The 12311-nt window shown below is 43.9% G+C and overlaps 1 protein-coding gene across 4 annotated transcripts in view; it reads right to left on the bottom strand.

The window, feature by feature from the left end:
• jar (Myosin heavy chain 95F jaguar) overlaps positions 1-12311 on the bottom strand; it is a 207026-nt gene that overhangs the window by 188287 nt on the left and 6428 nt on the right. For all 4 annotated transcript variants that reach the window (XM_070539306.1, XM_070539307.1, XM_070539305.1 and 1 more), the window contains 2 exons: positions 12070-12207; positions 1069-1138 (listed from right to left, as the gene is read on the bottom strand). In XM_070539306.1, coding sequence (XP_070395407.1) covers positions 1069-1138; positions 12070-12207 — 208 coding nt within the window. The remainder of the gene's footprint in view (positions 1-1068; positions 1139-12069; positions 12208-12311) is intronic.

The following is a 12311-nucleotide window of genomic DNA, read 5'->3' as shown; positions in this document are numbered from 1 at the left end:
CAGCAGGAGGTACAACATTTATTTGCTTGGTGCAATCCATTTGCTGAACTTTTCATGGAAAGAACTAGCACCTTCGAAGGTCGCCAACTGCTTTGCGCACGCCAGCTTTTCCCATGCCATTGTCAGTGGCCCAGACGATGACCAGCCTGATCATGACTGGTTTTGCAGCGATCTGTACAAGGCTGTTGATAAAATTGCTGGCCAAGAGGTGGAAGGCGACTTCGAGACATTTGCGTTGGCTGAAGCTGCTGCTTCCGTGGTCGCCCCAGGAACGGATGTGGAGATACTGATTGACACTGTTGGTGGCTCCCGAGGAGGACGAAGAGCCGGCAGACGAAGAGCAATGTGAAGTGCCGACTATAGTGCAGACGCTGGAGTACCTACGCCTGCTGCAAAATAATGTTGAATGCATGAGCGGCGACCACAGCTTCGTGCAATGCTTGATCAAATTAGAGCAGGGGTTGCTCGCATCTGGTAAGAACTTAAAACAGCCAAAGCTCACTGCCTTTCTTGCACCTGAATAAAGTTTTTCTTCACTGAATACATTCTATTTTGACTTCATCGCAGTTGTCGTGCAATTAAAGCTCGACTGCTTTAGCTTTTCTCGAGTGGCCGCTTATATCGAATTACCACTTATAACAAATTTTTTTGCTGTCCCGCTGACTTCGTTATAACAAGCGATTACTGTAACTGAAATTTTTTTGTGGTGCCTGCATGGGCCCAGTGCTTGTTTGCGGCCAAAGGTAACAGACTGGAGCGGGAGAAAATTCAAATTCAAAAGTAAAGCTTGCACAGACGCTTGCCTTATGACCCTCACATCTCAGCTGCCGCAGAGACACCTCGTAGACATTTATGGCGATTTCGGAATTTTCAGCAACCTACTAGTATGTACTATAATGAAGGCCGGTCATGGCAATGCGATTCACAAATTTCATGTCACAAGAACAGCTAATCCTTCATAGCTGGAACACCTGAGGGTTGTTGCACCAAGTGTTTATTCGTCTTATATAAAAATAAAAAGAGGGGAGGTGAGGAAAGGAAAAAAATAAAAAACAGTGGCCAACATACAGTTGTCATCAACATCCTTATTTGGGTCCTCTTCAGCAGCATGGACACTTCTATATGGTGCTGTAATAAGCTGAAAAAGAAGAAATAGCAAACATATATCTCCTGCATAGTCATACTGCCTTAAGGATCACAACAATTCCTCAATGGCTAGATTTGTGAACCAAATATTTGTCATTCACTTTTTTCAATATTCCTTTCAATTTGATGAAAGTCAAGGCTGGGCTACATGGAATTCAGCACCAACCATTCACCAAGGCCCTGACAGAGCAAGGTCCACCAGGTGGATCAAGGGGACTAAAGGAAGTGTTAAACCAACTGCCATGGTGCAATACTCTTTCTTTAAATAATACCTAGTATACCAGTGGCACCACTGACGAACTTAGATTTGGAGCGGATTAGAACACATTAAAGACAGATTTCAGAGTACTATGGAGCAAATAAATGCCAACTGCAGGACATTTCCAAGGCACTTTAGAACACTTCACATTGACAAGTTTCTTTCCAGAAAGTATTTGCTTGCCGTAAAACAATGTTGCTCTGCCTCTAAATACAACAAAGGGAAACCTAAATATGAATATCCCTTTAACTTAGTTGAAGAAAACAAGCCTGTTCACGAAGCATGCCGCAACATGTTTATTCCAAATTGAATGAATCTGTTCAGAGGTTGCCTTTTACATCTTACAATTTTTTTTATAATTGACAGCTGCCAGCTTAGCCATGTTTTCAGTAAGGCTAGAGTTAGCATTAGTCAGAAATGCCTGTCCAGACTCAATGTTGTCAAAGTTATCCCAAGTAAGGCAAGCTTTAATCAACCCCTGGTAATGCTCAAGCATTGTTTTAGACAACAACAGGAGCTATTCAAGGGTCTGCTTTTTCTTGTAATGCTGAAGCCTCTGCTCACCGACTGGCTGATTAAAGGGACACTAAAGGCAAATAAGAAGTCGACATGGACTGTCTAAATACCATTCCAGAAACCTCGCAATGCTTGTTTTGTGCCAAGAAAAGGCTTAGTTTATGAGAAAATTGCATCTGAAGGGTCCGAATACCTTTTTCGAAATTCAGATCTCCCGCCACACAACTGGGGAAGTGGCGACATGGCATAAACCATCACCACCCTTTGCTACCATCAGCGAGTAAAACAGCGCCCGACAGACAGTGGCACTGAGCCAAGACAGATCGGTGGATTTGCCGCTGCAGCTGCTTTATGGTCAAGTAGCATAGACCGTTCGGGCATCCCGTGACATCACACGGAAGTTGAATTCTCTGCTACTTGCAGTTCATGCGAGTTTCACGAGCCAGCAAAACCAGCGCAGCACTATGCGATAACGAAACTGCTGAAACGCGAAAGCGTGTGCAGCGCAGAGTCGAGCAAAAATGAAACTTTTTGACCTCCTGTGTCGTTGTCAAAAGTAATTTCAATTAGTTCTTTTTTCTAAAAATGAAATAGAACTGGATAAGCAGCATTTTATTTTGTCTTCTAATACAATACAGTGATGTTTTTTTGCAATGAGGGGTTGCGTACTAGTGACAGAATTTAACTGAGGAGTGCTTTTGTTATCGGGCAAGTGCTTGAACGTCCCGGAGAAGTCTCTAATCATGTCCTGCATGTACCTCAGTTTCTCTATTACCAAGGCCTTGTTCACCATAATATTGACGCCTTACAGATTCCCAAGCACTAATCTGTCACTTTAGCTTGACTTTATATGTGCCTTTAGTGTCCCTTTAACAATTGACACCAACTGATCATTCGGGCACCAATAATTCAGACAAGCTCAATTCATCAGACTACTTCACAGCACCATTACTGGCCCATGAAGTTAAAGGGACACTTAAGGCAAATACTAAGTCTTAGTTTACGACTTAGTTTATGAGAAAATTGCATATGAAGATTCCGAATACCTTTATCACAATTCAAATCTCCCGCCACCCAACCAGGGAGTGGCAATGTTGCATACGCCATCACCACTCACTGCTGCCGTTGGTGAGTAAAACTAGTGTACTACATGGGGGGAGCGAATCCAGAACAGGGTCCCCACTGAGGCTTTTCTATGGAAAAGTTGGTGGCGCCACCGTCGCCTTCGTCCAAATGAGCGGCCCCGTGCCGGCCAGACCATTGTCGCATCGGGTACCCTATCGCAGCTGCATGGAGCTTTGAAAGCCACTTCATTCTGCTGCATATAGTTTTGATACTTGGTGCCAGAAACCATGATTGTATTCCCCACCAACCTGTAGTCAATAAAATGGAGAAAGAGACAAAAATGATGCAGACAACGCAACAACTACACTGCACTGAGCAGCAACAGCTACTCAACCCGCATACTCGCCTCAGCGAATGGGTGCTGCTAAACAGCCAAAGCTTCAGGACAAAGTGACGGCAGCGTCGTCGCAATTTCAGCATTTTTTGCATCACCCTCAGCGCTTGCCAAGGCGTCCCCTGGACCCATTCCTCCATTCTAGCACACTAGTAAAATGGCACCCGATAGGTGGCGCTACAGTTCTTTGCACAAAATGCAAATGTGCTGCCACGGGGAAACTGAGCCAAGACAGAGCATGGTGGATTAGCCACTGCAGCTGCCTTTGGTCAAGTGGCATGGACCGTTTGAGCATCCTATGACACCACATGGAAGTGGGATTCTCCGCTACTGGCAGTTAATGTGAGTTTCACGAGCTAGAAAAACCAGTGCAGCACTACGCAATAACGAAACTAATGAAACGCAAAAGGACGGGCGGTGCAGAGTAGAGAGATAACTAAACCGTCCGATTGCCTGCGTCGTTGTCAAGGGTAAGGCCAAAGAGTTCTTTTTTCTAAAAATTATATAGAACTGGACAAGCAGCATTTTCTTTCTTCTTATTATGCAATCCAATGATGTTTTTATAACGAGTGGTTAAGCACCAGTGACAAAATATAAATGAGGAGTGCTTTCGTCATTGGGCAAGTACTTGAATGTCCCAAAGGAGTCTCTAATCATGTCCTGCATTTACCTAAATTTCTTGATTACAAAGGCTGCGTTCGCAATAACATTGACGGCTTAGAGGTTCTCAAGCCCTAATCTATCACTTTAGCTTGAGTTATTATTTACCTTTAGTGTTCCTTTAATGTGTAAGGATGACTGAAATTTCAGCCAGATTAAGGCACACCATTCAATAATTTGGACTCTGCCTCCACAACTGCATGCTAATCTGACTGCAGAGTTTAGAGGAAATAGCAATACTTTGGCTTTGGTATGTTGTTGGCATCGACATGACATGGTCATCAGCCATGTTGCCAACACCTCCTTGAAAACGAAGCTAAAGTTGTTAACCCAGCACCAACCATGTCCAAAACGTAAGACAAGTGAACTTTGGCAAGCCACTCTAAGCATTCCCGTGTGAGCCCTACAATGTTGGCTTTGCACATCCAGCATGTGTTCATTCATGTGTTGAATATCGACACAGTTCAGGTGACGATCCACTAGCTTAAGCTGCGCCAACTCCACCCTCTATGCCTGTGCCGACGAAGACAATGACTTGCTAGAAAAAAAAAAAATAAACACTGTCATTTGGCTCAGAGGGTGCGACAATGTTTACACGCACAAAATTTGTGTTTGGCTATGCTCTGACATTATTTGATGTCACTGATGTGCAGCATGCACTATACATCAAGCGAATGATCAGCGGTCACTGTACCATGCCGATGTAAGCAAATGCACTGGTCGGTACTTTGGAATATCAGCGGTGTTCTTCCGGGGGAATCGTACGATCTATAAATCGACATAAAAGTGAAGAAAGCAGTGCTCCATGACCTCTTATAGTAAGCATGCGAAACACATCCTTGAGAAAGGGTAAAACGTCTAAAATAGCAAGCAGCACATATCAAATTATTGTTAAGGTTACCTTCGGTCTTCATGTTCTAGCATGATGAGTGTTGTGCTAAGGACTGGTTCATGTGGTGGTGGGCCAAATGCAAATGATGGCAATCCATGGCTATTAAATTCGTTGGAATCACAGTTGTCACTGTTTCACAGCGCTGAAGAGCTGGTGCAGCTGACATTTGTCACTCAAAGACTATGGTCTAGTGCAGTCACGAATCAGCGGAGCGTCTGCGCTTTGGTGCTTTCGTTCTCCACGCTGGCGTGCCCCTGTTTATATCATACGAACGGGTTTGCTCGACTGCATGGCAAGATTTAGTTTTAGCACTTTCTTGCTTATTTAAATGTATTTTTGAATTTGTGGAGAAATTCTGTCAGACACATGACAGCAGGTGTCCTAGGAACATAAATTTGTCATTACGTTGATATGGTGCAAAAAATAGCTGGAAGTTGCTCTTTAAAGGAGCCTTGCAACATAGTGCTCCACGACATCTTTTAGTGAGCAAAACAGAACAGGTTGGAGTGAGTGCAATGCCTTCCAATTGATATGCTCACAGAAATTTTTGAAAAAAACTAAGTAATAATATAGCTGTAAAAATGTTTATGTTCCTCCTTCCTCCTAAGATAGCAATGGCCCACCTATTACAGCTTTCCTTTGTAGCACACTTATGGTAACCCTTCAGGAATGGCATCTGACAAAAGTGCCCAAGAACGACAAAGGAACAGTGAAAAAACATTTGCTAGAAGATGGAGGGGTGTGCCTGTGCTCAAGCTTTTGCTCCAGACTTATGATTATGGACAATCATGCAATGAGTGATGTCTATGGGTTGCTGGGCAAGTCTACAATGTCATAGGCGAGGCATAATGGAGGGGATTTGAAAGCCATAGTAGAGAGATAAAGCAACTCGCGAGGTTGTGAGCTTCCTGCTGCAAGCAGTGGAATAAGTTTGTATGTTCATGGCAGCATTTACTAAGGACTGCGAATCTTTTGCAGTGCCCATTTAACCACTCGTAGGTCTTTTAGTAAGGCATGCTGACGTAAGACTCATGTGAGAACAGCATTGTGAAAGATGCTCTCTATGTCTGGACAGCAGTACGATGAAGTTTGTTTCAGGAAACCTTCAAGGATGGTGTCACCACCTGTATCATTGTTGTGTTTTACCGAGCCTCCACTCATGGTAGGAGTGGCCAGTTTGCTACTGCGGAAGCATGATTTACTAATATGCTTAATTTTATGTTCTTTGGTGCAAATCAACTTGCAGGCTGAGACTCTGGATCAATTTCAACCACCTGGGATTCTTTTAGCATGCAATTAAAGCTCGGTACAAAAGCATTTTTTTGTATTCTTCCCCCCACTAAAATGCTATCTTTGCAGTCAGGAACTGAATCGACGACGCCATGTTCAGCAGCAGAGTGCCACAGCCACCATACCAAGCACAAGGGCAGCACAGGTGTTCCAGGTTCAGAATGAATCTTTTCCACCAGAGTGCCATAGGCCTTCTGGTCAACTGCTCTTGCAACATTGTAGCAAATTAACGTAAGCATAAATTGATACACTTAAACCTCGATATAAAGAAGTGCAATATAACGAAATTCTCTATATTAACTTTTCATAACCTCTTCTCTACAGAACACCATGTAATTAGAACATCAATATAATGAAGTGTCTATGTATGCAATTTCAATATAACGAAACTTTGCTTCCGCAGCAAAGGAATGCCGAGACAATAAATAGAAACTTCTGCAGACGCATATGATCAAATGGTTGCATTACAATCAGCTGCATGCAAATGCACCTATCAGATTGCACAGCGCGTCAAGAGGAACTCCTGAAGTGAAGCTGCATCATGTTCCATGTAATGTACAAGATCCCATCATGCCCTGCGCACTTTACGCTTTAGGTGCAAGTGAAAGTGTGCAATGCGAGAAAGAAAGATGGTTGCTTCGTGCACGAGTGCCACAACACTGCGTGAGCAAAGGGAAAGAGAGGGACAAGATTGAGATTGCGGTAATAGAGAGTTTCAAAATAGGGGCACCAAAAGTTTGGGGCCCTATGGAGCTTTGCGGGTGTTAGCGTGTGGCACGAATGAGTGATGAATTTTAGAATAGGGCTCTGCGTTTGCGGATAGCGCCTTGCACTTGCAGCGCCATTACAGTGTCAAAGAAAAGCTATTACCGTATATATGTGAAAATAAGATATACCATTTTATAATAAGAAGAGTAATTTTGACATAAGTGTTTCTGCATTTAATTACAACTTAGAAGTTATTCTATTGGGAGCAAGCAATTACTTACACTTAGTTTTGAGTAACCAAATTTACGTGCCTTCACCAGCCAAGTTAAGCCATGTTAAGCCTACAAGCCATGAAGTCAACAATCGAATTCGGAATCAGCGGCATCTAATGAATCAATCTTCATAATGCACGCTAGTGGAAAGAAAGCGAGGATCGCAGTCACTTCACGTAGCTTGCGAACTTCACGCATTAGCTCGAATCAAGCCCAGTTTGGTGCTTGCTTAGAGCCTTCGCTTTGATGGGTGCTACCCTGCTTGTTGACGCAAAGCTTTTGGGGCAGCGTTTGGGGCTCCTGTTTAATCAGTGAAATAGCGTGCCCGATGCAAAACCCAAACACAGTTTGGGTCTTGCGCATGCGCAGCGGCTTCCGACACTATTTTGATGGGGCCCCAAACGTTTGGGACCCTTATTCGAAAACTCTCTAATGTGATCAAGCGCACACGAGGGGCTGGTTGCGGGCTGAGGGGTGGGGGCAGGGAAAGTTGGTGCATATCGCGATTTCCGGCGCACTTCTCGGCCGTGACTGCGCATGGCTGTAAGCGCGGCTGAGCACATATGCAGCCGCGCACCTTGCTTCAGAGCTAATATGCCACATGTCCAAAGAGTGGGTGTACCGAGACGGCGTGGCATCATGTAAGTTGTCCTCCCACGCATTTAGTATGAAAGGTTGCATAGTCTCGTGTTTCGATGACCTGTTGAGCAAGAGGCAGACGAAGCATTCGCTCCCCGCTACCGGCACTTTCCATGATAGCGTCAACCCAGTGCGGGCGATGCTATCAACCGTGGGGGTGGAAGTGCATGCGAAAGCATGGTTGGCTTCGCTTAACTTGTACTGCTGATATGAACATATCGCCAACGTGACATGAAACCGTACTATCTGTTGCGGACTCTCAAATTTACCAAAATTAATTGTTTCCACATTTAAATTAGCTTTTTTACATTGCCCGATTATTCGGAAAATTCTGCAGCCCCTTTGAGTGCAAGAAAAATCAATTGGCGACTGTACTTATTTGCAAAAAAGGTCGAATTTCAATGCAATGAAATTTCGATATAACAAAGCAAAGTGCTAATTTTGCCTACTTTGTTATATCAAGGTTTAACTATACGTCAAATTAGTCTGCTTTAGATGCTCTAACGGTAACGGTTAACGGTTGATGGAACTGTGACGTCTGCTTTGTTGGTACACGGTTATGGATTTGTAAACCTTTATGCTTCTATACTTTTTTATACAAATATTTTTAAAACTATCCAAGGTCTAAATCACAATTCTGTTTTCTACAGTCACTATAACTTGACATTCTTTCTTAAATGCAACAAATTTTATACAAATCGGTCCAGAAGTTGCCTCATAAAACAGACGCATACCCAGGGGGGGGGGTCGAAATCAAGTAGCATACCCCTCCCCCCCCCCTCCCCACCTACGCCACCACTCCTCACACATTCCTAAAGTGCCGCCAGGTCAATGTTGAGACTTGGCAGCTGTTCATCGGTCAGCATTATGCTGCCTTTTTCACTCCTTTTTAGATGGCGGTAGTTATCGGCACCTCTTGTAATGTGAAGGACAGTTTTCTCATAGATTCCGCACCCGCGCGATTAACTCTACATGCGTTCAGTTGTCACCATCTATTCAACCGTCACACTCATAGCTGTTGCTTTTGTTAGTTCAACCTTCTTTGTTTAGGCTGATCCTGGGACCAGGAGAGGGATGCGGCTGTTACTCAACTGGTCTGTACTTTCATGGAACGAGTTGCAGCCGGAGAAAACGCCAATTGCGTTTAACGTATCTCTTTGCTTCATTATTTCCTTGAGTTACGGCTCGCCGCGACGCTGGCAGATGCCCGGAACCATATACACGTGATATGGGTTAGATAAGGTGGGAAATAAAATAATGTGAAAGAGCGACCATCACGAAACCCTGCAATAACCCTTAAACCCATAAGCAAGATGACTGTTGCCCGTTACCTCGTCTGTTTTTCCCTAATTGTATAGCCCTTTTCGTGCAAAATTGGCAACTGGAAACAAAAATCACAAGGAGTTGAGAAATTAAGCGATCTACTAAGGGAGAGAGCCAAGGCAACAACCAAACTGCAAGCAAAAGCGAATAATAAAAACGTTAACCGTTGTTTATGAGACTATTTATGGATCAACATCTTTTTATTGAAAAAGGATGTAGAGAAAACGCCGCCGGAAGTGGAGAACAATTACTTGTTTTGAATGGCGCTTCTACAGTTATCGGTTGAACCACCTCACGTAGCCACTTCTCTGCTGTGCTTATGTGGGTGTTTTTCTAACCTTTCGCGGTGAGCACAGTACGTCTAGAATCGCAGAGTCCTGCGCTCTACGCGGTTGTATGGGATTGGCGGCCGCACAGCTTTACGCTATTCGCAGAACTGTCAAAACTGATCAACAAGGCGAAAATAACAGATATTCGCAACTATAACATGAGAAACACTGAAGAAGCCGTAAAAAATGAACGCAGCTTGAAATCAGTAAAAAAGAAACCTGGCATAGGACAAACTATGACGTATGCACTAAAAGATAAGAAGGGGAATATCATCAGCAATCTTGAAGATATAGTAAAAGCAGCGGAAAAATTCTAAGCTGACCTGTATACAGTACCCAGAGGAGTCACGATACCTCACTTAGAAACAGTAATGAACAGGATACAGAAACTCTCCTATAACTAGAGATGAAGTCAGAAGGGCCCTGCAAGACATGAAACGATGAAGAGCGGGAGAAGAAGGTGGAATAACAGTCGATTTAATCAAAGATGGAGGAGACATAATGCTTGGAAAACTGGCGGCTCTTTATACAAAGTGTCTATTGACTGCAAGGGTCCCAGAAAACTGGAAGAATGCAGGCATTATACTAATCCACAAAAAAGGAGACGTTAAAGAATTGAAAAATTATAGGACCATTAGCTTGCTCCCAGTATTATATAAAACATTCACCAAGATATTCTCCAATAGAATAATGGCAACACTGGACTTTAGTCAACCAAGAGAACAGGCAGGCTTCAGGAAGGGATACTCTACACTGGATCACATCCATGTCATCAAACAGGTAATCGAGAAATCCACAGAGTACAATCAGCCTCTATATATGGCTTATATAGATTACGAAAATGCATTTGATGCAGTAGAGATACCAGCAGTCATAGAGGCACTACGTAATCAAGGAGTACTGAACGCTTACATAAAAAGCTTGGAAAATAATGCTACATGCGTGTGGTATTTGTTTGTTTAAACGAGGCGCGTGGGCGCCATCACTCCAGAAAAGAGGAGAAAGAACGAACGGGGCTAGCGCTGTGAATCTAACCGGTCAGCGCTGCAACCATTGTTGTAAATATAATCTGTAAATAGTTTCTCGTCTTACTGACTCGTCCTTCACGTAAGAATATCTACAGAGGTTTTACTGCTACCTTAATTCTACTAAAGAAAAGCACGGAGATACCTATAGAGAAAGGGGTCAGACAGGGAGACACAATTTCTCCAAAACTATTCACTGCGTGCTTAGAATTCAAGCTATTAAAGCGGGAAGGCTTAGGAGTAAAGATCGACGGCAAATATCTCAGCAACGTTCGGTTTGCCGATGACATTGTTCTATTCAACAACATTGCAGACGAGTTACAACAAATGATTGGAGACCTTAACAGAGAGAGTGTAAGAGTGGGGTTGAATATTAATATTCAGAAGATGAAGATAATGATAAATAGCCGGGCAAAGGAACAAGAGATCAGGATCGCCCGTCGGCCACTAGAGACTGTGAAGGAGCACGTTTACCAAGGTCAACTAATCATAGGGAACCCTGATCATGAGAAGGAAATTCACAAAAGAATAAAAATAGGTTGGATCACATACGGCAGGCATTGCCAGCTTCTGACTGGAAGCTTACCATTATTATCGAAAAGTAAGGTGTGCAATCAGCGCATTTTGACAGTGCTGACATATGGGGCAGAGACTTGAGAGCAAGTAAAGGACCGCGCAAAGAGCGATCGAATGGAGATTGCTAGGCATAACGTTAAGAGAGAGAAAGAGCGGTTTGGATCAGAGAGCGAACGGGTATAGACGATATTCTAATTGACGTCAAGAGGAAGAAATGTAGCTGGGCAGGTCATGCAATGCGCCGGTTAGATAACCGTTGGACCATTAGGGTTACAGAATGGTTACCAAGAGAAGGAAAACGCAATCGAGGACGACAAAAGACTAGACGGAGCGATGAAATTAGGAAATTCGCGGGCGCTAGTTGGAATCAGTTGGCGCAGGACAGGAGTAATTGGAGATCGCAGGGAGAGGCCTTCGTCCTGCAGTGGACATAAAACAGGATGATGATGATGATGGTGCCCCCCCCCCCTCTTCGAAAAAAAATCTTGGGTACGTGCCTGTCATAAAAGCATTTCTGCATTCTCCATGCATTTTAATAGGCAGCATCTGAGTTGCCTTGGGAGCTAAAGCTTCTGCTCAAGTGTGCCCTGCAACACTCAAAGGAATGCTGGGCTGGTGCAAAAAGCAAAACTCCTGTGTCGGTGACCGAAACATTACCAGCAGCAATGATTAAATGAGAAATATCATGACAGCACACAGAATGAAACCGATATAAACACAGACTACTGGAGAAAGACAGAAAAGCTGGTCTCGCAGGCATACCTTTACCAGGATGAGCTTTAGGATTGCTAATACGCCAAATCCAAGTTGTTTGGTCTCCCAGGAAAAAATGCTCAGCCACACACACACAAAAAAAAGTGCACTTTTGAATTACATTTTGTCAAACTGCTTGCCTAGCTTTGCTGAATCTCTTCATATTGAGTACTACATTCCCATTGTGGTAAGCCACAGAAGTTGCTGAAAGTGCATGCTTACCTGAGTGCCACCATTAAGGAGGACTGTGACTGTTTCGCCGCCAATGTCGACGATCCGTCCCAGCTTGAAGCCCTCCTGCTCATCAGGGGCCCACACCAGGCCAGAGTCCACAGCCAGCATGGTGCCCACAGGTGGCAGCTGTATGCCAAAAGAAAGCAGCTTCGCAAACCTTCAAACCATGACGATTTGTAAGTGATGAGATGCAAGCCGCTGGACAAACTACGTGCACTCAAGAAATGCGA

The sequence above is a fragment of the Dermacentor albipictus genome, chromosome 5, assembly GCF_038994185.2.
Source record: "Dermacentor albipictus isolate Rhodes 1998 colony chromosome 5, USDA_Dalb.pri_finalv2, whole genome shotgun sequence".
NCBI lineage: Eukaryota > Metazoa > Arthropoda > Arachnida > Ixodida > Ixodidae > Dermacentor > Dermacentor albipictus.
The sequence above is the reverse complement of the archived record's forward strand: the minus strand, read 5'-3'. Positions and strand labels throughout refer to the sequence as shown.